The 27,993-nt window shown below is 37.3% G+C and overlaps 2 protein-coding genes across 17 annotated transcripts in view; one reads left to right on the top strand and one right to left on the bottom strand.

Annotated features, from left to right (window-relative positions):
• FBXL13 (F-box and leucine rich repeat protein 13) overlaps window positions 1–27,993 on the top strand; it is a 309,023-nt gene that overhangs the window by 163,995 nt on the left and 117,035 nt on the right. For all 15 annotated transcript variants that reach the window (XR_013173955.1, XR_013174037.1, XM_077155879.1 and 12 more), the window contains one exon: window positions 19,706–19,758. Coding sequence is in view for 13 of the 15 variants with exons in the window: in XM_077155879.1 (XP_077011994.1) it covers window positions 19,706–19,758 (53 nt within the window). In the remaining 2 variants the exon portion in view is untranslated. The remainder of the gene's footprint in view (window positions 1–19,705; window positions 19,759–27,993) is intronic.
• On the bottom strand, window positions 40–27,359 carry LRRC17 (leucine rich repeat containing 17). 2 transcript variants are annotated; one of them, XM_077156815.1, is made up of 3 exons: window positions 27,288–27,359; window positions 9,076–9,231; window positions 40–6,060 (listed from the first exon to the last, which is right to left on the bottom strand). In XM_077156815.1, exons 1-3 carry the CDS (start codon window positions 27,310–27,312, stop codon window positions 5,663–5,665), a joined length of 579 nt encoding a protein of 192 aa, XP_077012930.1. In that variant the 5' UTR covers window positions 27,313–27,359; the 3' UTR covers window positions 40–5,662. The 2 variants fall into 2 exon arrangements, with proteins under 2 accessions (XP_077012930.1, XP_077012906.1); XM_077156791.1 differs by lacking the exon at window positions 27,288–27,359 and adding an exon at window positions 16,681–17,462.

Here is a 27,993-nt window from a genome sequence, read left to right as displayed (position 1 = left end):
TTTAGAAGGCAGTCGGGTCAAGGGAAGGAAATACTTGTTATAATATTGTGATAATTAAGCATGTAGAATACATGCTAAAATACTTTAACAAGCATTTGGCAAAAATACAAAGAACAGTTTTTACATTCAGCAGTTGTGTTGTTGGGCCTGAATAAAACAGACATACTGGGGATGTGGTGTTTGTAGCTTTTCTCCACCTACTCTGTGATTGGCAAGCTGAGAGCAATCCAGAAGAAACTTTGACTTCTGAATACCCGTGGGGTTACATTTTTATGTTTCTGGGATTTGTAGGATAGGATATTGAAAATTTTCTGAAATGAAGTAATTTGCCAGTGGCTTCCATTTGGTAGCCCGCCACATTTATTTTATTATATTACTTGTTATGTTAGGAGCATCTTAGCATAGCCACTGATTTGTTGTTAGTCACAGATTACATCTCTCTTCACTCACCAACACCCCCGTTCCTGGAAAAAAAGAGCCTCAGAGGCTTACAGAATTTAGGCAAGCAAGTTCTCATTAGTGAATCCCCCTCCCTTTTATTTGCTTCAACAAGAGACTTGTTCAGATTTCTCAGAAACAAACATGAACTGACCCAGGGCATGACCCAGAGGAGGGTCAGTGAAAAATCTGAGGTGCTTAAAGTAAATTATCTTTCCCAAGTAACTAGGCATTATATCAGAACTGACTCAGGCTTAGGACTCAGGAGACTTCATCTTACAGTAAATCCTGTTTATTTCAGAAAACTCAGAGAATGTTAGGACTAACCAGAAACTTAAAAAACTTATTTTACCTAATTTTTCAAGTGATTGGGTAAACATGTATGCTCAAATCTGTGTATCTCAAAATGTTCATATTTATGTCAACCATAAAAAACACTTACTTTTAAAAAGAAAAAAAATCTGAACTGCGTCATCTATTGAACAGAAGGGAGGTCCAAAGGCAAATTATTAAAGTAACTATCAAGTAAGAAATTGGTAGAAGAGGGAGTACCTAAATGGTCATTCAATCATTCATCTACTATACTTTCCTGATAATAATATAAACTCTAATTCAGAGAAGGGGTAAATTTAAAGATCTCCAAAAAATATACTTCAATTTGACCCTGAGAGGTATTAGCAACTCCAACTGACTAATTTTCCGATGGTCTGGACCAATTTCTATTGCTATGTGTTCCAAAGCTTTATTTCCAAAAAGATCCTTAGGGATGATACTAAATATAAAAATCAGCTAATAAAATCCAAAAGTTAAACTAAGAGCAAGGTGACCCCTTTCTCTGTATCAGATTTAATCTATGCATTTCTTTCTAATGCCCTCATGCCTCCAAGCATGGCCCTGGCCTCCTTCTGAGGTCTCACTGGGCTTTTCTACCATCAAATCTTGGCTCTTTCAGGTTTCATGTCCTTAAATATTCTACTCTGGGCACTTATTAACAATAATAAATGAATTTGTTATGTCTTTCTGGTAACGCTTCAAATTTAACAGCTGCTTTTCATGTCTCATGGTGAATAATGTGGGGATTTGTGTTGAGAGCCAGTATCTCTAAAGCTGCTAACCCAAAGGAGGGGTGAAACCACTGGTAAAACAGACAGATTGGTTAAAACCTTACAATCCCAGAGCCATTTCCTGAACCATCAGCTATAGCTACTCTTCCAGATTTCCGTCTCTTGATTTGCTGTGTATATTTACACAGATTCAAGTGATAGGGACTGCCCTCGTGGGCATTCCTGGAGAGAAAGACCTACCCTTCCTGGTTCCTGCTCTGCCTTTTGGTTCTGGCTCAAGAGTAGTTTTAGAGCACTCTACACAAGCCCTGAACAACAGAAGGGGCTTGGGCGGGTCTAAATGGCTCCACCACTTGACAGTGTGTGGCTTTGTCCAAGTTAGCTATACTCCTAGCCTTGGATTCTTTTGGGGATTGAGTCATGTCCCCAACAAAAAGGAATGTTCATGTTCCAACCCCTGGTCTTGTGAGTGTGAACCCATTTGTCAACAGGACCTTTAAGATGTTATTAGTTAAGGTGTGCCTAAAGTGAACGAGGGTGGGGTTTAATCCAATGTGGCTGAAGTTCTTATAAGCAAAGGAAATTGGACTCAGGAGGGAAGCCTCAGGAAGCAGCCAGAAATGGAAGTGAACAGAACCTGGAAAAGAAAGAATATGCTGCCATGTGCATTGCCATGTGACAAGAAAGGCCAAGGACCAAGGATCACTGGCAGTCAGCCCCTGCATGCCACAGTCTTCGGGGAGAAAGTATCACCTTGAGGATACTTCAGTTTTGAACTTCTCCTAACTTCAAACTCATGAGCCAATAAATTCCTGTTGTTAAAGTCATACCATTGTATCATCTTTATTTTAGCAGCTGAGAAACTATAACAGTTTTTGGCAACTAGATTGGGTGCTATTATGATAAATACCTAAAAACATAGAAATGGCTTTGGCATTGGGTAATGGTTAGAGGCTGGAAAATTTGTGAGGTGCTGTTGGAAAAAGCTTAGACTGGTTTGAAGAGGCCATTGGTAGAAACATAGATGTTAAGGGTAGTTTCAGTGGGACTTTAGAAGGAATTGATGAATGTGTTACAGGAAACTGGAGGAAAGCTGGTTCTTGTTAGGAAGCAGCAGAGAACTTGATGAAACTGAGTTCTGATTTCAGACTGAAAGGGAACTTGTAAACAATGAACCTTGATATTTAGCTGAGAAGAGTTCTAACCTAAGTATGGAAGGTACAACTTGGCTTTACCTTGCAGCTTATAGTAACATGTAAGGGGAAGGGATAAGCTGAGGACTGAACTCTTAAGCACAAAGAAACCAGAAGTTGATGGTCTGTAGAATTCTATGCCTAGAGACTAGGGCCAGAAGTGATGCTATTTATTCTTGAGCTTTTGGGAAGTGACCCTCAGAGAACATGCTTTCATGTGAGGGCTTAAATGAAGAACGCTTTGTTAAAGAAAATGTGGCCAAACATAGACCCAATCAGTCATTTCAGTGGAAGTGAGGACAGGAATTGCAGTTATCCAGGAAGGATCTGTGGAAAGTTCTATTGTCTAATGGCATGGACCTGCTTGAACTGCATGCACAGCTGACAAGGTTTTTGCAAAATTTGTATGTGCAGATCTCACTGCCTGCCTGGACTGAGAGGGACAGAGAAAGGACAAATTGAAGGATCAAGGCTTCAAAGGCAGAACCATGGAAGCAAAGGTTTGGGCCCAAAAGATCTCCTGGGGCTGAGAGAGCACACCCATCCCCTTCTCTTTGAGGGAGCAGGCCATCTGCCTCAGTATGTGGAGGGGGTAGGTGTTGAATCCCATTGACCAAGGAGAGTGCTCCCATCTGAATACTTGTAGATGGTAGGGTCTGCACCCAAGGGTTTGTGGAGAGCCCAACTTCCATCCCAATGCTGTGAGTGGGTGGGGGCTGTGCCCAGGCCTTTGCGAAGTGCATGAAACTGTACAAGCACTTGGAAGGGTTGGGGTACTGCTCTATTAAGCTCAGAAGATAAAGAATCAAGCCATAGATGACTCTCAGACCTTGAAATCTAATGGGGTTTTCTCTATTGTGTTTGGCCTTGTTTGGGACCCATGATCCCTGTTTTCCTTCCAATTCCTCCCTTCTGGAATGGGAATATTTATCCTGTGCCTGTCCCACTATTATATATTGGAACCAAATGACTTGTTTTCGAGGTTCTTGGGCCCATCAGACAGAGGAATTTTGCCCCAGAATAGACCATACCTGTAAATCATTTTAATGAGACTTTGTACTTAGCATTGCTACTGAAATGGCTTAAGGATTTTTTGGATTCTGCAATGGAATGAGTATTTTTTATGTGGGGAGAACATGTCTTTATGGGGTCGAGTTGGCGATTGAATCATGCCCCCCACAAAAGACATGCTCAGTTCCCAACTCCTGGTCCTATGGATGTGAACTCATTTGTCAATATGACTTTTAAAGCTGTTATTGGTTGAGGTATGCCCAAAGTGAAAATGAGGGTGGGCCTGAACTCAACGTGGCTGAAATCTTATAAACAAAGGAAACTGGACACAGAAGTAACCACAGGAAGAAACTATAAGACAGTAGAACCTGGAGTAAAAAAGGACATGATATTGCCATGTGTACTGCCATGTGACAGAAAAGTCGAGGAGCAAGGATTGCCTGCAGTCATCCCTAGAACACAATAGTCTTAAGGAAGAATGCATTACTTTTCCAACATCTCAATTTTGGACTTCTCCTAGCCTCAAAGCCATGAGTCAATAAATCCCTGTTTTTCAAGTCAACCTATTGTATGGTATAGAGAAACTAAAACAGGTGCCTCATCTATAAAAGGCAGAGACTAATAATACCTCAGAGGAATCTGTTGGGAATTAGAAATAAAGTATGTGAGGCTCCTAGTAGTGTCTGCCACAGGTAGGTGCTTAAGAAGTGTTCGGTGGTCTTTGTAATATACCATCTAACATGCTTACGGAGTTTGTGCAAGTATCAAAGACAAGTTGCTAAGTTTTGTAGGACTACTTTGATATGAGAAATGAAAATGTATTCAATTCAGTGTGAAAAGGAAATCCATATAAAAAGGAAAAAAATGGTATTTCACTAAAATAAATACAGTATTTCTTTTTACTTATTTTTTTCTATGTAAAGCACAATTGGCTATATAATGTAAATTGATGGTGTCAGGGATTTAAAATCTCCAGGTATTTCCTTTTTCCTGGTGATTTGTTTCTCTGGGTGAGCCATTTGGAACCTGCAAACCCAAATCCTGGCACTTCTCTTGGGCCTTCCCCCCTTTCTTTGTTGGATGCCTCAGATATTCATGCTTTTTGTCTCTGCTGCATCCCAAATCCTGACCCTGACTCCTAATTTCACCCTTTGTTCTATGCTCCTTGACATATCACTTTAACAAGAAGGGCTTAGGCCCTTCCCTGCTGGCAGGTGGCTCCCTGGTCTGTATTGTCTTCAACAAACAATACTGTTTACACATTTACTGGTATGTATATCTCCTCAGGGCCCATAATTTGCACTGTCTACAACTGCTTCTGAGTTCCTTTTACTGACTAGGCTCCAAAATGATATTCGTATTCTCTACCTACTTGTTGCTGGAGACAAGTTCTCCTTTAGGTCCAGCTGACATTTTTTTTTTTTGCCAAGATTGGTTAAGAATGGTTGAGAACTGTGGGTTCATCAGGATCTCATCTTGGAATGCACAGAAAAGGAAATTTATTCAGTGTATAAGTTGAGAGTAGAAGGAAGGTAGGGCTGGGGGAATGACACTTCATTGTGACCAAGCATTATCTCTTCATTTTGATCATTTTGAGTATGTGCAAACAGCTATCCAAAGGCATGTAAAAATGAGCCATGTTTTTTTATTATTATTTCAAATAGCAGTAAAAACATATATACAGGGCATTATGATATAATAATGCCATCATTAGGACCCAACTCCTGCAGTTTACCAGTGTGGGATCAGACATGCAAATGGAAAGGCAAGCAGGACGAGTGTATTTCCTTGATTACTATAATTGTCACAATAATAATAATAATAATCAAAGAAATTCTCCTTCAGCTGGCTAACCCTGCATAAATAGGCAACAAAAGTAATAAAAATGTAAACATATGATTTTCTGGCATAGGTGTAGAAAATATAAAACTAGTTACAACCAGAGCAATTTCTAAGTTATCCCACTATAGTGATTCTTACACTTTGTTTCTTTGTCATGTGATCCCTATGTATTTTTTCCCACTCGTCCTCTTCGGTATCCTGGTCAAATGCTTCTGGGTATGCTGATAACTTGTCTTTGGGACACTCTTCAAAGTAACTCCGAACATATTTCCCCACAAACCACCCTTTGTATTCTTCAGGCATTTTGCATTCCAGGCCATTATAGTGGACATTGTAGTGGTGCTTTAACCAGTAGTAGAGGTAGTGGATGTTGTAGTCACATCTCCAGGGGTTATCTCTGAGCCACAAAAGTTTCAAAAAATATAAGTCTTCTAACACGCCATAGTCAAAGTTCTGCAGACTGTTGTTTGATAAATCTAACTCTTCTAAGTGAGTGAGCCCTAAAAAAGCAGCTATAAACAGAAAATATTTATTAAACCAATGAGGGAGTGAGTTAAATGCAACTGTATGGTATATCTATATCTAAATGCAAGATTCTGAAATACATATTTACTCAGAGAACGCTTTTCCCCTTGATTACATTGACTAGAACATGGTATTTTATTTGCAAAATCATTTTAGGCTAGTTTCTTAAAAAATGGATTTTGGGCCCATGTGCATTTTTGGGACTCTCTGGACAGATGCCACAAAACAGCAAGAATTAGGTAATGTTTCAAATGTAGGACATAAATATATAGAAAAGGAAAAAATTGTGTCTGATGATGATTCAACAGCTATCTGGGATATCAGCAAACTCTGAGAATGCCTAGAAAACAGCTTTTCCCAATTTGGAGGGGGTAGGGCAGATTATATTTTTGTAAAGTCCAAAACCAAATAATTTTTACCAATGTTTTGAAAACATCTGTCTGTGTTTCAGCAAGCTGTGGTAGCTATTCACTTTGAATCCATATGTATTTGATTCTGTTGGAGTACGGATGATTAAAACAAATAACAAAAGACATATAAAACAAAACAAAAAAACTTCTTCTCTCCAATCTAAGCCTAGATTATCCCTGTTAAAGCTCACGTGGACCAGCCAAATAACCTGGAATCAGGTTCAATCTTGATTTCAAAATTTTGTTTCTATTTCAAACATTTCTCATTTTCTCTTACAGTGTACTTAGTTTGATTTTGGAAAACATGCTCCCATAAAAACCCATAATTCACCCCCTAAAAAAATGATACTTTTTATGTTGGTGCAAAACAAAGGCTTGGGGTGGGGGATGGGGTACAGAGCAAAAGTCCAGCTCTCATGCTGATAGTTCTGAAGATGCTTTTTTTTTCTCTGTTGGCTAGAACTCTGTGAGTCAGTGATCTCACAAATTTACTTTTCTTAAAACAAGTCAGCCCTTCAGATTGAAAACATGTGTAAACGTTCCTAGATTTTATTTTGAATGTACTATAGTTTTACTTAAACCATATGTATGCTGGCATTTGGGAAAGCTATTTTTCATCTGTTTCCTAATGGAGGTAAAACCCTAGTAGAGTGTCTTCTTTCCCTTTTCCACAATAATGTCTGGCATTTTACGAGATTTTTAATCACCTCTTTTAAAGACTGGCAAGTCTCATTGCATTTGGATGACTACCAGCATAAATCTTTCAAGCAAGCCTACTTTGGTAGTGTTTCAGCCAAAATATAGAAGTTCTATTATTTTAAAACTTCCTTAGGTCATTTTGCCTCACGTATGTGCTGAGATGTATTTCGTTCCAAAAGACAGTACCAAGCAAAATGCTTGGCATTATGGTAGGTGCTCAACACATATCAGTTCATGCAGAAAATACCCTCCTGGAGTATTTCCTCCAGGAACTAAAGTGAACAAAGATAAAAGAGAACTACTGCTGAAAGACCGAGAACACTTTGTGTGTCAGCAAGGAGAACATATTGCAATAATAAGATTAAAAGGCTTTCAGAGTTCCCAAGTTTGGAAAATCACTGAGGAATCCTAGCAACTATTGGAAATCCACAACTGATAAGGGAAAAATACCACTAGAAAACAAATCCATTTCACACAATTATTTATCTACATTGTCTTCTCTCATTTTTCTTATATACTATAGTTCCATTATTATTAAAATATTGCAGTGTTATTCACTACTTTTAATAAATTCAATTTAACTTACGCCTTATAATAACTAATATTTTAGCCTCTTCTAAAGATAGCCGTAAAACTTATTTGCAATGATTCTTTTTAATAGTTGGTAAAATATAGATTGGGACTACAGAGCAAAAGGAAGTCAGACTCATGCCAAGGACTCGGGACATGGCATGCATTTCCTGCAGTTTTTTGGGTCTTAGAGAGCAGAGAAGTTCTCTATCTTCAGATTCTTAGCCCGTGGCCTGGCTTCATGGACGTTGTCTACCAGGGACTGACCTGCATGCTAATAGGATGAGTGTTTCATTTGGGAGGAAGTGTCTCTATAGCTTATTCTTATTTACTATGAAATGAAAATTGCTTTTGACCTCAAGAGTTACAGATAGTCCCAAGTTTACACTGTCCATACAGTATAACTATGGCATGCTTGCTGTCCTGTTGGGAATTTTTTTTTAAATCATGATTTCTTAACTCCTTTAAAAGATATTATTAATACTAAATTATTCTTTTTTGGCTCTAGAACATTCATTCTCAATTTTCACTTCTACGTTAACAACTTAATATTGTCTTAAAGTTATTAAGTTATCAATAAGAAAAACAGAAGAAACAATTGTACTCAAATGTTTTATGATGTTGACATGAAATTACTAATAGTATGAGTAATCATTTTTATAGATATGACTTTTTAAGTTAAAGTAGCATCATGAAAGCACATATATTATGTATATTTCAAATCTGGTCAATATTGCAGTAATTCTCAGTTCTTCCCAAATCCAATATGTTAACTTACCACTCTTCTTTCCTGGAGATTATGCCTAGCAAGTGGAGAAGGGATTTGAAGGAAGGAAAAGAAGCTTGATCTTGATCTGGGATTAGATAAAATCCACTTGACTCTGCTTTGAGCACATTTAATCTTAATTTATGAGCTTTGTGCTTTGCAGATTGTTTCAAATTTACTTCGAACAAGTTGGGGCTTAATGAATGACAAAGAAAATGCCAAATCTGAATTTCCCTTTAAAAACCATTAGAATGTTTAGAATATTACTTATCACTACCCACATATCCCTTTTTTACTTTATCGGTCCTGAAAAACACTTTAACTGCTAGGTCAATTGAATAAATATTCCTAAGTAATATATATATATATACTTATATACTTCATAAAGGAACATTTTGGCAAATATTTCTTTAAATGCAAAATAGTTTCTAATTTAAGTTTCATTTTAATTTAAATCCATACTTTTTTATTTAATAGGTTGTATTTTCTAAAAATGTTGCCATGGGAAAATTGGAGAACAGCCATCACCTGTTTGAGGGGAGTTCAGTGGAACTTACCAGGGTCTATGAATTCGATGCCATTGCTGCTGAGATTTAATTTCTTTAGCTCATGGACATCTTCAAATTCCTTGGGTCGAAGTTGGTTGATTTTATTGTATGATAAGTCAAGTTTAACAATATCTGGGGGGATATTGTTTGGAACTTTCTTCAACTCTAGAAAAATTCATAATATTCAGTTATCATGCTTTTCTCTCACCCGCTTTTTCTCCATCACTGTCATACCTGTGTGATTGAAGAATCAGCTCTTAGGGAAAAAAGGGAAAGTGATATCTAAAGCCATTAAAAAGTGGTATAAGCAAGTCCTAGCATGTGCTAAAGTCCATCAAAGCCCAGCCAACCAAGCAGCGCCTCAGGTTTAGGGAGGTTGTCACTCCTTGATGACCTGTTCAGAAAAAATTTCACAGAGGATAAGGCAAGTGGTTAAAAGGAGACCAGCTGGTGGTACAGCGTGAGTTGATCTGAGTCATTATGGGGGCAGTGAGATACGAGTCTACCACTCTCCTCAGGCTCCTGCTGTCTGCCAACAGATAAAGTCCCATTTGTCCAACCTAAAAACCAAAATGTTCTAGAGCCTCATAACCCTCAAGCTATTATTCTTTTCTCCTTTCCTTTTATGCTAAATTCGAGAAAGAGTAGTCCTTATTTGCTGCCCCTGTTTCCTCATCTCCCACTTATTCCCTAAATTCTTGTAATTTAGTTTATTCTCTACCACTCCCTGATTCTTCCTGGGAACAGCAGAAACAGTAACAGTGACACAGTTACTACTACTCATAATATAGGAAAAGCCCCTGAAAGAGGAGTCCAGATTATTTTCCACAAGTTACTAAGAAATTAAGGTTTACCTAATTTACCTTTTGTTTCTTTTCTTAAATCATGCTGTTAACAATGTAAAGTGTGTTTATTTTATATTTTAGTGCAATACGATCCCTTTCTTTTGATCTGTAGATCTTAAAATTTGATCAATTTTGAGTAGGGCCAGTAAAGTCTCTGAAGAGAAACAAATCTGGAACAATAATAAACCAGGAACAATAATAAAATGCCCTGACACCTGAAAAATAGGATGACCCTACTCAAATGCTTTCTGAGGAAATAGGAATTCTTTAAACTATGTTTATAGAAGGTGGTATCCATTTATTGATAACTCCTCTTTTGGTGTGGAATAATAAAATTGCTGATAATTTCTTCCAAAAATAATAAAAAAAGCTCTGATATTTATGATTTCTTAGACCATGGTATGTGTATAGTCTTAAAGACTCAGACTCAATTTTTCCCCTTCTTTTAACTGCTTTGAATCCATGGTCCTTCTTTAGTGTCCTTTTAACTTTGCTTTCCTTTCTGAGAGGATCACATTATCTCTATGGAAGGTGCTTTAACAAATATTAAGTAACACTATGTGCTAAGTACCATTATCATATAAATTTTACAGATGAGAAAACATCGTCACACAACTGGGATTTAAACACAGACATGCTAGCCCCAGAATCTGTGCTTCTATGCTCTGCTGCCTCCACATTTCCTTTATGCTACTTTATTTGTTCCATCTGTTTAGAGCATCTTCTCAAGCTTGATGTGTAGAGGGAAGTGTGGAAGGAGAGTGGGGTGGAATTAGTGTACTGGGGTAACTGTGAGACCTTCTGGCCCTGTTTTTAAAATGATATCTATCTGTCATCTCAATCCTATTCCCTCTTTTATGTTTTCTTGATAGAGGTTGTCACAATCAGATATACTTCCCATTTTCCTGATTTATTTTTTTTCTATTATCTGTATCCCCTGTCCTCTCAACCCATGCCCACAGTATGGGAGCTTCATGAGGAAGGCTTAGAACAGTGCTTAATACACTGAAAAGTAAGTGTATTTAATAAGTGTCAGGTGACAGGCAGCTTCTAAAGTGGTACTCAGTGGGGCCAGCCTTAGTGCCTCAGTGGCAGAGTTCTCGCCTGCCAGGCCTGAGACCTGGGTTTGATTCCCAGTGCCTGCCCATGTCATATAAAATGATACCCAATGATTTCCACCCAATGATATTCCTGCCCCTGTGTAGTTACCTCCTCAAGTATGGGCTGAACCTAGTGGTTGATCTTGACCCATAGAATATGTCAAATGTAATGAGGCATTACCCTGTGATGATTAGGTTATAAGACATTGTGACTTTCATTTTGTTAGAAGAGTCTCTCTTGTTGATTTTGATAAAGCAAGCTACCATGTTAGAGAGACTCACATGGCAAGGAACTGAGGGTAACTTCTGACCAACAACTAGCAAGGATTTGAGGCCCTTAGTCCATGGCTCTCAAGGAATTAGAAGAACATTCTTTTCCAGCTGAACCTTCAGATGAGGCCACAGCCATGACTGCTGAGCCCTGACTGACAAGGTTGACCCCTTGACTGCAGCCTTCTGAGACATCCTAAAAAAGAGGACCCAGCTAAGCCATTTCTGGTTTTCTGAGTCACAGCAACAGGGAGATAATAAATGTGTGTTGTTATAAATCACTAAATGTTGGAGCAATTTGTTACACCACAGTAGATAACTAATACATGGTAAATATAAGAGTTCAAATGTTTGTTGAGTTTAGTGATTCAGGAATATTAAGACTTCATGTAATGAAAGTGCACTGAAAATTTTAGGTGATTTTATTTCTGTCCTCTCATAAGAATATTCTGTTTGACCTAGAGTTGTTTCTGCTAATATATAAAAATGGGAAAGAGTTTAAGACCTTAAATGTTAATTATATACAATGTATAATTATATACAAAGAGGTTCTCTTCCCTTTAAGACTAGCAGACCCCAAACTGGAGAGCTGTATTCTTTCTTGGGCTCTACATAAACAAGAAGATGGACCTCTTAAGGACACATGAAAACAACAGACATAACTGAATTCTGAGGACAAGCAAGAGGAACCATTCAACACTTTTGAGTTTGGAATAATTATTAAGAATGGTTGTGACATCTTAGGAGGCATTCAAAAGGAGAATAGAAGTTTATTTCAAAATACACAGATTCCCACCCCCTTTCACCATCTCCACTGCTACCACCTGGTGCCAGCCACCATGTCCTCTTGCCTGGATTATTCTGATAGTGTCCCGAGCCCGAGTGTGATCCTGTTAAAACATGTCACATTATGTTACTCCTCCAGATGACTTCCCATCCTAGATGGAGAGTCCTCCAAAGGCTTACCAGCTCACAAAGAATAAAAGTCAGAGTCCTCACTAAGGTCCTACAAAATCATCAAGAACTATGTCATCCTTGTCACCACAGTCAGCACCTTCTAGATTCTAGAAAATAGTCTTTTATCAGGACTTGCTTGTTGAACCCACATCTTCTGGGCTGTACATGAGGATGGGTGATAGCAGAACTCCAGAGCAATCACTGTAGGACATGCTGAAGTGGGTTAACCACAAATAAGTAGGTAGGAAAAAATGTGTTTATGAGAAACCCAGCTTAAACAGTGTGGCAGCCCTTATGAATGCTGGGAAAGGAATATGATTTGCAGAACCAACTTCAGGGTTGTCAGCAGTAGGCCTGGGTAAAAATAGGATTGCAAGTTAATACCAGGAAATGCAAACCAAAGCCTCTTTACTAATATGGCTTAGAAAAGCATGGAAAAAATCTTATGTGTTGTTCTGAAAAAAAAAAACAACAAAAGCAGTTTTTTAGAACTTTTATCTTAGAATTAAAATAAGATGGTAAGTATTAATGCTAAGTATGTTTGTCTTTGATAAAGTATATTTAAAGATAAATATTCCGATGTCAGAAGTCAAAATTGGTCAGTGTCCCCATTTCTAGACCAGGTGCTACATGGTCTCCATATTTACTGCTATTCAAAATTCTCGGTAAATCTAAAGCAAATGCCATATTTACTTGATTATCACCATTTACAAGCCACATTCCTCTTCTGCTGATTTTGTGAAGGAAATTGGGAAATTTTCTTCATGTAATTTCCCATTTAGTAGGCTATCCTGGTTGTCAGCAAACTCAGAACCACCCTGAATGCTTAGTAATAGTAGGTGAAGAGACGTAAATAACCCTATTTGTTGAAAATAAAAAAATTCTTAAGTTTTCTCTTGTTCAAGTCGGGGTAAAATTGTGAACTCAACTTCAGAGGTAGTTGGGTACAATTTACCTGCATATTCTCCCCAGCCGTCATCTTAGAAGTAAAAGTATCTTTGAAAATGTCTGTTATTCTGGTAAACGTTAATCTAAGAGCAGTTTTAATACTATTACTTTCATGTATTTTTTGGCAAATCCATTCACCTCAAAATAGCATAAACGTGCCTTTCAACTAATCCCTCATTTATTCTCTTTGAAAGGCTAAGTTGTGTTGGCAAAGAGTCTGTCTCCCAGTGAATAAAGCCTTTATTTCTTTTTCTTGCTTTCAGATGCTTAGAGCAAAAATAACGATCTTTGAGGTCTGTGTGGTTGAATTGGCACAGATTAGGAACCCTATGTACTCCATCTGACTCGTTCCAAGTCAGCTGGGAGAAGCTTGGCTTCCTTAGTCAGGGGAATCTGTGTTGTGGGTTCCCTATGTGTGATCATGTACATGGTGTGCTTCTGCAGAGCCTAAGAGAATTCCATGCTAGCCGGAAGCATACAGAAAGCATTTATAAATTCTTCTTGGTTAATAAATGTACACAGAATCTTAAAGGAAGAGATGGCATTGTATGGTGGGCAGAGGCTTGGGATCTAGATTACTGCCTGATTGTATAACCTCAGAAGAGCAACAACTTCTGTTGGGCTCAGCTTCTTCCTTTGGGGGATAATAGTATTTCTTTTAGGATTGCAAGGATTAAACACCATAATGCATGTACACTGCTGTCTCAGGCACACAGGGCCTTTAGATGATAGCTCCTATTCATTAACACCACTGCTAGTTCCAACCTTGATAGTACGTTTTAGACTTCTTTAGATTCTACAGAGTCTAAAACATGGGGCACAATTAACAAAAGGAACAGGGAGTAATGAACATTGCTAAACATTATTAGTACATGGCATTTATTACCCATTTATTGAATGGAACGAGGAAAATTAGAGTGGATTGAAATCCAGTTGTTAAACTTGAATTCTAGCCATGATACTTAACTTCTATGTGTTTTTATGTTCTGGACTACTTTTAAAGGTTGCTTAAATTACTGTCTTAGAAGAGCGAAGAAAGGCAGCTCAATTACTATCCTCAGCCTAAAGCACACAGCCTGTGTAAGACATTACTAAAGAGAGTTTAATAGCCAAAACCTTTGCCTTTAAACGTATGGGAATCAACAATATGCAACACCTCCTTCCCCCCAAAACACAAATGATCAAAGGGACCAATAGATTTATATCAATCATAGTGAAAGCTATTTATATTAATTGTATTAAAACACCAAACTACCTTTCATTTTATAACCTAAGTGTATAGGCTCTGTTCTGCGTAGCTGTTGATATTTGGAGAAACTGGTACGTTGAGTAAGTAAAGCAATAAAAACATCTTTGTGTTCTTATAAGCAGAAGTTTGCCAAGAGAAAAAGAGACAAAAGTATTATGGAAAAAAGGAAAAAGACAAGGGCAGAAATAGGCTCACTGAGGGAGGGAATGACTCAAGGGTAAAAAGACATTGAAAAGAAAGATATTTCTTAATGCATTCTCTTTTTAGATTACAGCAGAGTCTACCTATACAAGATATCAATTTTGTGAGGATTAAAACCTCAGACAATTAATGAATATAATTGCACCTACATTTCTCTTTGACACCTGATGCAGGAAGTTCAAATTAACGTTAAGCTTGAGGGTAGACCTACAGCAATATCAAGTAATTTTTCTATTCCAAGTCTAAGATAGTAGCTTTGCATTAGTTTTAAAAATATATAATTCAAGGTTATAATCTAAGCATCATGCAGGAACTCCTAGTAAAATGTGCTCTTCAGTAAGAAGCGCTAAGTATTCACTCCTAACAATGTCAGGGACCTTTCACCAGGTCTGGCCACACAGAAACTACATACTGACTATTCTGGAATTCTCTGATGCTTTAGTTGTTGAGGTTGCTACTTATTTTAATATGACCAGATCAATTCTGGAAGATAGCAGGATGAGGTAGGAAGCTCACATGTGTGATCATGTACACAGTCTGAGTTAGGAGGACCAAGATTCAAATCTTAGCTTTGCTTCTTACCTGGGAGTCCTGGCACTGAACCTCCTGATGCCTTATTTTCCTCATCAGTAAAGGGAGGGGACTACTACTTTCTGAAAGTTGAGGACAGAAAGTTCTCATTCACTGAATGAGCACTTCCTTTGAAATTCAAAGGAGCCTAGAACAGCATTTCTCAGGTTACATCCTGTCACTATTTCCATAATAATATCAAATTATACCCTGTTCACAGTGAGTGGGAGTAAGTAAACTCCTTATCACCTGGCTGTGGTGTGACCAAATCAGGTGCCTCCAGAGAGAGGGGCAAGGCCCAATCACGACTTTGCTGCTGATAAATGAACAGACTGATTCCTGGTTCAGTTTGCCTGGTTCTTGAGAGAAATCAGGGTCTTTGTGGTTCTTTTAACCTTTCATTTCTCTTGTCCTCACAAAAACAAAGCAAAGCTTCTCAAAATAAGTGGATGATATGAATGATGCCACTCATATGACCTTAATCTAAAGCCATTTGGCTTTAATTTAATATTACAAATAAAGTATCAAACCATGTCAGAAATTAAACATATAGACATTGTCATATAGTTTGTTGTCCTAGGGAATTAGCAGTTACTAGACCACCCTTTGAGAACATCAGTCTTCACTAACATGCCAAAAGCATTACTAAAATCTCCCATCTGTTTCCTGATTTCACTAATTTATCCTGGACTTATCCTGGATATGCAAATCCTGGATATGCAAATCCTGTACAATCCTAGCACGAGTTTATGTAAGATGTAAATGCCAGTAATGATTTGCAGGCAATATTCTAGAAAGACTTAGTCTTATAGTTGTTGGGTTAAATAATTTAAATTTGATTCTTTAAATAATTTTTGCTTTCTTTTGGGTAATTTGAGGCTAAGATACAAGAAGTAAGCTAATGTTTATTAAAAACTTGGGACTAAATTATAAGAAATTATACGCCATCACTACATCCCACTTGGGATCCCACTCCAGCTCTGAATGCACTCACTTGTCCCGTTTTGTAGATGGTTTTCCTTGAACTTATCATCTCCCCCCAGATGCACACCATGTTTTGACTTTAATTGGAGTGAATCTGGTTAATATAGCTGGCATTTGCCCCACAGCATGCATACACTTGCACTTGATTTCATATTCATTGGTTAACCTCCATAAGTTAAATTATACTGGGTTTAAGACATTGAAGGAGTTCCTTACAGCCAGGCTTGAGATGAGCAAATAAGAGTAGGACTCAAATGGCTGCCCCTCCTGAGCATACTTCCATCTCTATCCCCATGTTCCCCAATCAGCAACCACATTAAGTCTGGACTCCAGAAATCTGAACTTCTGAATTTCATTGTTGCTGGGGGAAGATTGCCAGTAAAAGTGATACCAGAAATCCCAAGACATGGTGGGGTATAGGGAGGGTTATAAGATTCAAAAGAGCATTTTTGATTGTGTATGAAAATGAAAAACTAAGAAATTTACAAACCTTTTCTTTTGCAGTCCAGTGTTTGTATGGGGAACACATAATTGTAGCAAAGAGTAGAGTCCACTTCAGGCTTGATGACTGGGGGTCTCCCTGACACTTGGGGCCTGGGGTCCAATTGCTCCTTTTCTCCTTCATTGCATAAGTGTTCAGATTTTATCTGCCGCAATTTTTTATTTTTTAGTTTTTGCGGGCTTTCGCATTTGGCATAGTTCCCCAGATTCCGATTCCTTGGAATTTGTAGCATTGAAATAAGCGTTTCAATCTCACAAGTACAGTGCCAAGGGTTGTCATAAAGACGCAGGTAGCTCAGGAGAGGCGTATAAATGAACACCTCTTCTGTCAAAACTTTGATCTGGTTGTGCTGCAGTAAGAGGGTGGTAAGTTTGTTTAAACCAAAGAAAGCCTCACTCTCAATTTTGGAGATCTCATTCTGTTGTAGATCCAGGCTTTTCAGCTTTTTAAACTTGGAAAACATATTGTTCTTCAATATGCGGATCTTGTTTCTTGCTAACAGCATGTGCAGCAAATCCTGAGGCCAGCCAGGCAGCACATAAACTAGTTTTCTCTCTTGACAATCTAAGTATTTCTCGTGGAGGTAAGTGTACACTTCACAGGGCAGGCCTGGAGCATAACGCTTGACTGGGCTCGAGGCTCTTGGGCCCCGGCTGGCCCTGCCAGGATTCACTCGGCTTCTCGTGCCTGCGGGGGCTGCCTTGCGGAGCTCAGCAGCTTTACAAAACAAGAGCACGATTACAATGGTAACCACACGCATCCTGACATCCAGCTGGCTGTTACTTGATGTGACAGCAGGAACAAGGAAGTATTCCTTTGAAATCCAAAGTTTGGGTAATCTTAACGGATACAGTTAAGGAATGAGACCCACCTGGGTGTGTGGAGTCCCTAAGTAGAAGAGAAAAAGATGATTAAAAGTTAAGGACCATTTCAAGCACTGTATTATCAGTACTTAATAAAAGCAGCCTCTTTTTTAGCAAGAGCATTCCAGTTGATAAAGGTTCATGCAGGACAGTAGTGTAGAGAAAGCTTTGTATCCACTTACTTACACTTGGTATAGTGGCTAAATATTTGGGCCCTGGGTTTAAATCAAGATTCTCTTATCTGCTGATCGTGGGATCGCAGGCTATTTATTTAACCTTATCTAAGGCATCTGCAAAATGGGGCTGAAGATATGTCATAGTATTGTGGGTAGCATGAAATGGGCTGGTCCAGGGTATGCTGCAAATGTTAGGACTCATCACTGTGAAAACTTAAACCTGTGGTTCATCATCACATAGGAATCAAGATACTAAGGAAATTCTTTACAGCCTTGGGATGAGCAAACGAGTAGGACTCAAATGACTATCAGCCTGAATTTCCCTTTTTCTTTCCCTTATTGTCTCCCAGTCACTGACCATATATATTGAGTGTGAGTTCCAGAAATGCTTGGAGTAAACTGAATGTCCCTGTCATCTGCAGGTCTAGCTCAAATGCCACCTTCTCTCTGAAGCTTTTACTTGCTGACCTGTATAAAATTACCTTCCCACTTGCCCTTTCTTGTTTTCTCCATCAGTCAAAATAGTTATTGTACCTCTTTTGTTTACGGCCAGTCTCCCCAACTAGAGCATAAGCTCCAAAATGGCAGGGTTTTGATCAGTTTTATGTGCTGCTATATCTACTATACCTGTAGAGTCTCTGACATTTAGTAGGTTCTCAATAAGTATGTGTTTACTGTGTGAATTATTCTCAAGTAGCTATAAGAACATTTATATCACAAATATAGGTTCTTATATTGTTTTGGGAAGCTTTTTTTCCTTTCTGATGATTTCCAAGACCAACATATTTTTAAGACTTGTTTTCATTTTTAATTCTGAAAATATATTTCTTGTTTGCATTTATTACTGAGGCCATGTTCTGCTCTCAGCAAAGGAAGATATGTTCAAAATGGATTTATAATTAATAACATTTCTGTTGTTATTAGCGTGCAGCTATGTTGTTAATGAGCAGCAGATGTTTTTTTCTACTCATTGTAGCAGTTTGAATGCCAGGGTCACCCCGTTGCCTGGAGTTTTTGGCTTCATGGGGTCTCCCCTACCTAGATGCCTTCCCCTTTCTTTGGCTCAATTACCACTTCCATTCACTGGTTGGTGTGTCCTCCACTGGATGCTTCTCTTCTGTCACTGCCTTGGAGTTTTATTTACTGTCTGTACAACTTGGAGCACTGATTGTGTAACTTGCCATCTAGCTCTTGCACACGTCTGTACCCCATGAGAGAGCAGTGTTTTCAGGGGTGGAGAACAGTTCAAACTCAGGCTCTGCATTTGCCTTAAGTCTCAGAGCTACTCAGGTATTCAGACTTTCTGACCCTCTACTTCTCTATCTGCAATTCATTGTATGTAAATCTAACCTGAAAAAAAGAATCATAAGCAAATATTGAACTCTAATTAATGATCCTGCATGTTGAGGTGTTTTGGGGAAAGCCTAAGTTTGCAACTTACTCTGCAATACATAAACAAATAAGATGGATTGATGGATGGACGGATAAATGGCTGGATATGCGATAAAGCAAATATAAAATAGATATTGTAGAGTCTAGGTGGTAGACATAGATATTCATTGTAAAATTCTTTCAACTCTTTTGTGTGTTAGAAAATTTTTATAATAAAATGTTGGAAGAAAACAAAACAAATAAACAAAAATGACTGCCACACACGTGCACAAAACAGGTTGGTTTTCTCAAGTTCTTTCAAGCAAAAGCTCTAAATATAGACTGTTCTTCCAAACAGAGTATTTCCTCCTTTCCCTTTACTCCTATAATCCTCAAACAGTAATGAACTTGTATATATATTTTAATTTTAAAGCCAAAAGAAATTCCTTTTCCTGGAAAAGAAACCATATACTTAGAATAAGTTACTTGCCAAGATTTTTGTTTGTTTTCTAATGAATCAGCACATTCAATGTAGGATGGAAAAACTTGTAAATTTAACATTCATAGTATGCTATTTACTGATGTGTAACTTGTTTGATTTAGGCCACTGCAGAAATTTGCAGGAGCTGAATATCTCAGACTGCCCAACACTCACAGTGAGTATAAGCTTATATTATTGTGTTTAGATTTTGACTTGCTACATTGGAGTGCCAAGATGCAGAGGTTTTACCAAAGTTCATGCCTATGTACTCAACTAGGATTAAATGTGGAAAAAAGCAAACTCTGTTAAACATTGGCAAAAACTATTTCCTCTCGATATTATTAATCCTGTAGATATATGTCCAATGTTGGACCCTCGGGAGAGTGAAAACTATTCAATGCTATGCAGAAATGAACTATATTTATAATTATGGCTATGACTGTAAATAGGCAGAAACAGCAGAGACAATAGGCTTATTTCAGTGGTCTTATTTCAGTGACTATTAACTGCCATGCCCAAAGAAGATCGAAATAGTAAAATAACCTTAGCCACCTCCTTCCTGGCCCTTGCTTCCAGTCTTTCACTTTACACCCAATGTGACTTAACATGAACTTGCATACTCCGGTATTTTCTTTGTAGCTACCATGGAGCTTAAATTTCACACCCTAAATCTATAGCAATCTCATTTGATTTGATACCAGTTTAGCTTAAATTGTATACACAAACTGTGTTCTTATACCCCTACGCCCCCCTACCTTAAAGTAGTTCTTGTCATAAATTACAAGTTTAAATATTGAGTCCAAAACCACTGACTTATAATTACATGTTATGCATTTGCTTTTTAGGTCCTGTAAGTAGTAGAAAATGGAGTTACAAACTAAACATAGAATAGTGCTAGCATTTATGTTTACCCCTGTCATTACCCTCACCAAAGACCTTTATTTCTTTTTTTTTGTTTTTGTTTTTTTGATGCTACTTTTGTTAATGATCCCTTGTACATCATATCTCTTGCTTTTTAAAATCTTTGTTCTTGGATTTGATAGGTTGATCTAGTTTATTTTATTGAAGATCTGTTTGGGTTCTTCCTGCTTGGCATTTTTTGAGCATCTTGAATTTGTGTAATCTATCTTTCATCCAATTTGGGGAATTTTCTGCCATTATTTCTTCAACTATTTTTTCAGGCCCTTTATCTCTCTCTTCCTCTCCTGGTCATATCCTATGAATATATTGGAAAACTTGATGGTGCCCTGCAGATTCTTTAGTCTGTGGTCATTTTTCCATTCTTTTTTCTTTCTGCTCCTCAAACTAGAGAATTTCAGTTGTTTTATCTTCCAGAATTTCCATTTTATTCCTCTTTATAATTTCTGTCTCATTGCTGAAATTATCATTTTGTTCACCTATTGCTTTCCTAATTTCCTTTAGTTCTTTTCCTTATATGTTTTGTAATTGTTTGCAAAAATTGGACATCCTGAGTATTGTGTTGTCACTCTGGGAATCTAGTTCGTCCATTCTTCAGTCCAGCAGACTAAGAACTAGAATTAAAGAATGGGGGAGGAAAGAGAGGGAGGAAGAAAAGAAAAAATACTAAAAAACAACAGAACATCCTCACCAAAATAAAAAAAAAGGAAAATAAAATAATGAAGTTCACTGCTTCTCTGACTCTCATTATGTACCAGTGTGCAGCCAGAAACCAGAAGCTGCTGCTGTCAAGGCTGAAACCTTTATTTCTTCATGCTGCTTTGATCTATTATGTCTTGTCCTTTCCTTTCAATCTGCAGAACTCTCTTTATCATCCCTTATAGGGCTGATCTATTGGCAATGAACTCCCTCAGCTTTTGCTTATCTTGGAATGTCTTATTCTCTCCCTCATTTTTGAAAGAGTGTTTTGCCAGACATAGGATTCTTGGTTGTCAGTTTCTTGCTTATAGCAGTTTATGTTGTCCTACTACCTTTTTGCCTCCATGTCTTCCAATGAGAAGTTGGCACTTAATCTTATTAGGATTCCCTTATACATGACATGTTGATCCTCTCTTGTGGCTTTCAGAATTCTCTCTTTATCTTTAGCATTCAGTAGCTTGATTATAATATGCTGCAACATGGGACTATTTGGGTTTATCCTGTTTGGCATTTCTTAAGCTTCTTGGATGTATGTATTCATGTTTTTCATTAAATTTGGAGGGTCTTCAGCCATTATTTCTTTAAACATTCTCTTTGCCCCTTTTTCTCTTTCTTCTCCTTCTGGGAATCAAGAATGTCTATACTGGTACACTTGATGGTGTCTCTTTTAGTTTGCTAATGCTGTCAGAATGCAATATGCCAGAAATGAATCAACTTTTATAAAGGGGATTTATTAAGACACAAGTTTACAGTTCTAAGGCCTTAAAAATGTCCAAAGTAAGACATCCAGAAAAAGATACCTTGACTCTGAAGAAAGGCCGGGAGGTGTCCAGGATTCCTCTGTCAGCTGGGAAGGCATATGGCTGGAGACTGAGGTCCTTGCTCCCAGTTTGTTGTTTTATGCTTCTGATTCCAGTGGCTTCTCTAAGTATCTGTGGGCCAACACTTAGCTTCTCTAGGGCAAAACTTTAGGTTCTGGCTTGCTTAGTGGCTCATGGGAAGGTACATGGCAACATCTGCTGGGCTCTTCTCCCAGTTTATAGTTTCAAATGGCTCTCCCAGATCCTGTGAATCCTTCTGGCATTTTCCTCTACATCTCCAAATGTCTGCATCTATGTCAGCTCTCTAGCAACTGTGCTTTTCCAAATGTCTCCCTTTTTAAAGGACTCCAATAACTAATCAAGACCTATCTTGACTGGGCAGAGTCACATTCCATCTAATTAAAAGGTCATACCCACAACTGGGTGTGTCATATCTCTATGGAAGCAATCCAATCCAAGTTTCTACCCTAAACAATAGGTCTGCCCCCACAAGGCTGGATTAGGAAAAGAACATGGCTTTTCTGGGGGACATAACAGTTTCAAGCTAGCTCAGTGTCCTACAAATTTCTGAAGCTCTGCTCAGTTTTCTTCATTCTTTCTTCCTTTTGCTTCCTTGACAGAATGATTTCAATTGTCTTATCTTTAAGTGCTCTGATTCTGCTCCTGCCAGTTTCAATTAGCTGTTGAAACCCTTAATGGAATTTTAAATTTTTGTTACTGTAGTCTTCAGCTCTATTTGGTTCTTAAAAAACAACCAAACTTGACATTATGGAATAACTGGTTGTTATTCTTGGAGGGACCACTACCTCTGGGTTTCAGGGCTTAACTGGGGTAGGCACAATCCAGAAGATTCAAATCTCTGAAAAATAAAATTAATAAGCAAAACTTTTATACTGTCTCATAGAGCTTAGGGCTTGGCATGTTGTGACAGTTTGCAATATCTAGCTGAAACTTATATAAGAGTAACCTCCAGAATGACTCCTCGACTCTATTTGAAATCTCTTAGCCACTGAAACTTTATTTTGTCTTATTTCTTTTCCCTCTTTTTGCCAATCCCATGATTCCAGGGTAGAGCTCATGGTGCCAGGGAGACTTTATACCTCTGGAAGTCATGTCCAACATAGGAGAGGAATGTAGTGGGTTTATTTGCAGAGTTTGGCTTAGAGAGAGACCAACACTGAGCAACAAAAGAAGTGTTCAAGGGTAAATCAGGCACTAATTATAATTAGGCTTAGCTTCACCATTACAGATATCAGTTTCATAAGGGCAAACTTCAATGTAGAGGGCATAGCTTAATAAATTGGGAGACTCTCTTATTTGAGAGAACAGTAGGAATTCCACAGATGAGGAAATTGAATAGCTAAATGCTTTCTTTCTCTAGTCCCAAAAGGGAGTTTGTAAATACTTTTTTCATTATTTGCCCAAAATACTCTGAAATGCATCAGGGCATGCCATTAACCTATACAGAATATTGAGATCTCATTCCCTATTCTAGGTTCCATGTGAAATAGGTTGTTTAAATAAACTGATCAGACAGGTTAAATCAGCTAATGTGCTACAGAAAACGTAAATTTTGGACAAAATAAATCTCTCTTCCTTTGGTCTTACACATAAATTAAAGTTTTAAAATCAGACTCTATCATCTTTTACCCTGTATTCTGATTTACTTTGGTCCTAACCAGATCAGCTTCATTTATATCTTTAATTGAAGTCTGATTTTTTTTCCAGCTTTGTTAATAGTTGCTATATGGAGCCATGTTTTTCCTTTAGTACTTCTATAACTGGAGAACTTTGAGGCTGAATCTCAGATGTGACACGATACTCAAAGTTCCCAGGAACTACCCAGTTATATCCAAAGAGCAAAGCATCTCAGAATTCAGAAATAACAGTATAACTCAGAAAAGATGTGACTGCTATAAGAGTTTATACTCTAGGCCCTAGTTTTTTACTAAGCATTTTCTAAATGAACTATTTTGAGAAATAAAACATTTGACAATTGGGTTATGTTGGGGTATCAACCACAAACCATAACAGAAGTTTTGCCCTGGCTCACCTTTACACATTTACGAGGATTATTTCAATTAGTAGAACATAATTTGTGTACTTGCCTTGCTTCTCTTTTAAAGTGCCTTTTTGTTGAAGATGAAGTTCTGATATATAGCTGATGGCATATACTTTTAGGGACTCATTAGAGCAAAATTGTGTAACTGACAAGGAAATTTAGTCATTTCCATGATCTGTAACATTTTTCTAAGAATAACCTGAACCATGACTAATATCATACTGCTGTCTAACACCACCAGATCAGTATCCAGATACAACATGGACAGTGAGAACATTGCCTAGTATGTAGGAATTTTATACAATCTCTAAATATGAGAATAACATTTCACCCATACAAATTTAACTAACAGGAGGATAGCAAATCCCTTTTAATTACTGTAACATATCCCAAACACTTCCTTTGTAATATATGTAACTATTTTAGCACATAACTTTTACAAACTAAAAAACAAATCCTTTGCTACTGTTTTCCTTTACAACTGAGACTTGTCTTCTGAACTAAAAGATGATAAGGTCAACATAAACATCAATAAGGATATTATTCTGAAATGATATAGAATCTTTATCTGCTAGTCAGAGTAATCATACAGTTAAGGAAAACTTTTTATAACCTTTCATTCAAAGCATAGCAACAATCTGCATTGTTTTGTCAGAGAGAAAATTAAACTCCAGTTTTGTATGAATACACAACTTGACATAAAAGCTCTTTAGAAATATTATAAATAAGCCTATCAAATTTTTGGTCAGCATTGACTATGACAGACTGAGTTCACTTTCACATACCTTTTACAACTTTCCATATCCTTTCAGGTCTTATCTTACATATTAAAACTAGCCATTTTACTTTAGGACAAAACCATATTCCTTTAGACAACCTTATCAAATTTTAGTCAGCATTGGCCACCTGAAAAAATTCACTTTCACAAACCTTCTACAACATTCCATATTCATGAAGTCTTTGTCTTACACATTCTTGAAGGTAAAACTGCACACCTTTTTTTTCCTCACAAATCACATCTTATATATTATATATACCTGTATACTTCAAGTTATCAAAAAAATCTTTGATACTGTCTTTAAACATCTGAAAACCCATAATCATTTTAAAAATAAAGTTTGACAAAATAACAATTTAATTTCATTAAACACAAACTTACATTTTATTTTTACCATCTTAAAGATCCTATAGATATAATGCTAGCTTATTTTATCAGTAAACATGTATAAATTTAGGAAGAATATACCTAAGTAGAATAAAATCATATCTGGTTCAAAAGTCATCATAAAAACAAGACTAGGACTAGGCTTTGTCACTGCATTTTTTTGCAGTTTATTTACTTTTTTATTCCTTCTATTGGAGATTTTTAAAAACTCTTTACTTTCAAAATATCTTAAATTAATGAACACCTCAAAAACATATTGACTGTCAAGCTCCAGAAAATATACAATTGTTAATTAGTCCTGAACATAAACCCAGGAAAACTTTTCCATAGATCTCAAATACATTTTCTTTTACTTACCAAAATTTGACAATGAGATCTGATTGAATTATCGATATCCCAAATCTATTTATGTTTAATAATGATTTATTGTGGTTATGGTTGCAAAGGTATCATTAGAAAAAATAATTTTAAATTGGGGAATTTTATCCAACTAACCATGGCCTATTTTACAGTATTTCTTCTGTGTCTTCTATTTCTAGTCTCCAGGCTCAGTAGATAAACTACTAAACCAAGCCCATACCTCCTGTATTTTTCTGCAACAAATTCTTTCCCCATAGCTGCTTTAGCTACTTTATTCATATTTGGTCAAGGTTTGAAAGACCCTGGAGACAGGGACAGATGAGATGGTTTGTTGAATTTGGTTATAAAAGTTTTAAATGAGGGTGGTGGGATTGATGACCCCTAAGGTGGCCTTAGTATTGATAAGAGTTATTATACCCTTCTATTAATTGTTTCCAATTATCAGATCTATTTCATTTAAATCTGTGACCTGGACTACTGGAAAAATCTTTGCTGTTTCCAAGGCAGCCCTCTGCTGCCTTTAGGAAATTCCAGACAGAGGTTTCCTTCCAATGTTCAGGTTTGCTCACAGTGATTACAAGTACTAATGCCTTGATCCCTGGTGTCTGAAAGTTTTCTTCCTCCTTTTTCCTCTGCAACTCCAGTGGTACTAATATATATATATTTATATGCTTATTTATCTTTTTAAAGCAATTGGAATAGAGAATTTTTTTGTTAATTTGTCATTACCATAGAGATATGAAAATATGCATTGAATCAGCAGACAGACTCAATCAGAAAACTAGACACATAAAAAAACAGAAACACAGAAATATACCTTTTTTTTTTTACATGGACAGGCACCAGGAATTGAACCCAGGTCTCTGGCATGGCAGCTGAGAATTCTGCCACTGAGCCACTGTTGCACCACCCCAGAAATATACTTTTGAGAGAGACAAGAATAAAGGATTAAATGTACATCATCTCATCCCATTTCTGTTCTCTTTTGCAGAACAACTCTAACTATGATACTGTGTTTTTTTTCTATAGAACCATTTCTACAAGCCATTTCTTTCCTGATGCTAAATCATGCTGAGGCCAGACTGTGTAACAGAAATAATCTATTATTTGTTTTTCTTCATATAACCAAGATCTTTCTAATTTTCCAAAATACAGTCCAGAGGGCTATGTTGAGAAAACCTATTAGAATTAGAATTCCCAATTTTAAAGAATTTCAGTTATCCAGTAATCAGTTAGGGGCACTTAAACAATATAATAAGATAACACACCAACTAACAATTTATACACTTAACACTTACTATGTGTTTAAGTAGCAAGCCAATTAATAAATTAAACAGACTTTAAACACTTAATTTCATTAAATACCAATTAATACTGGATTAATTATTTTTATAGAAAATAGAAAAAGTAAAAAAGGTGTAGTGGTCAGAGCAAGTGGGATCGTTCCTCAAATAGGACCCGAGTCCAGGGGACTTGGACCTCTGTGTTAAATTCCTGGTTCACTTTTACCTCGGTTACCTACTACCCAGTCAGATTCCAGACTGGGAACTGGAAACGGTTTCTCTGTGAAGCTTTCTGAAGTGCCATGGGTCTGGAGTGCCAGCAGAGAAAAAACGAATTACCAAGCCTCTAGACTAAAAGGGTCTAGCAGCTGCAAAAGGCTCAATTACCATGCTTACCTGTCCTGCCAGGGCTCCGGAACATCAGGCAGTTAGTCTCCTTCTTAGAAAACTTGGTCCCATCTGGGTTCCCAAACTGATACCCGTCAGAAGCGATAGGTTCTTTTCCCAATGTGCTCAAATTACCAATTGCTGAGACACCAGGGTTTCAAAGAGAGAAAGAGTTTATTGCTAAGTGCAAGGCAGATCATATGACATATTAGCCTAAAAATCAGTCTCCCCAAACTGTAATAACTCTGATACTTTTATAGTATCAAAAGATGGGCAGGTTTTAGGATAATGAGCACAATGGCTCTAGATGATACAATTACAGTTGATCTAATTATTGAGAATGCTCAGATGCAGATTGATTACACTTGGTAAAATGTGTTAGGAATTGGGATGGGTTAGCTGGGCTGACTCCAGTTCCTTCATTAATAAACACTTGGGACCATCTTTTGTGATCATAAGACTCTAAAGTTGAAAACCATATAAAGGGGTACAAATGAGAGTCAGTCACAAGGTTTTTACAATTACAAGTTCACAAGATAAAGGCAACATAGTTATACAGTCATTATAAAAGATCAAGGCAGCTGGGTCAAAGTTCAGTAATATCAGATATTTCAGGTCATTTGTTAAATTCTAACTTCTCGGTTACAACGTTTTACCCACCTATGCATATACAAATCTTACATTTTGGTGGTGGAGTATCTAGAAATATTGCTAG

The sequence above is a fragment of the Tamandua tetradactyla genome, chromosome 1 (assembly GCF_023851605.1).
Source record: "Tamandua tetradactyla isolate mTamTet1 chromosome 1, mTamTet1.pri, whole genome shotgun sequence".
Lineage (NCBI taxonomy): Eukaryota > Metazoa > Chordata > Mammalia > Pilosa > Myrmecophagidae > Tamandua > Tamandua tetradactyla.
This window is presented reverse-complemented; position numbering and strand designations above follow the sequence as displayed.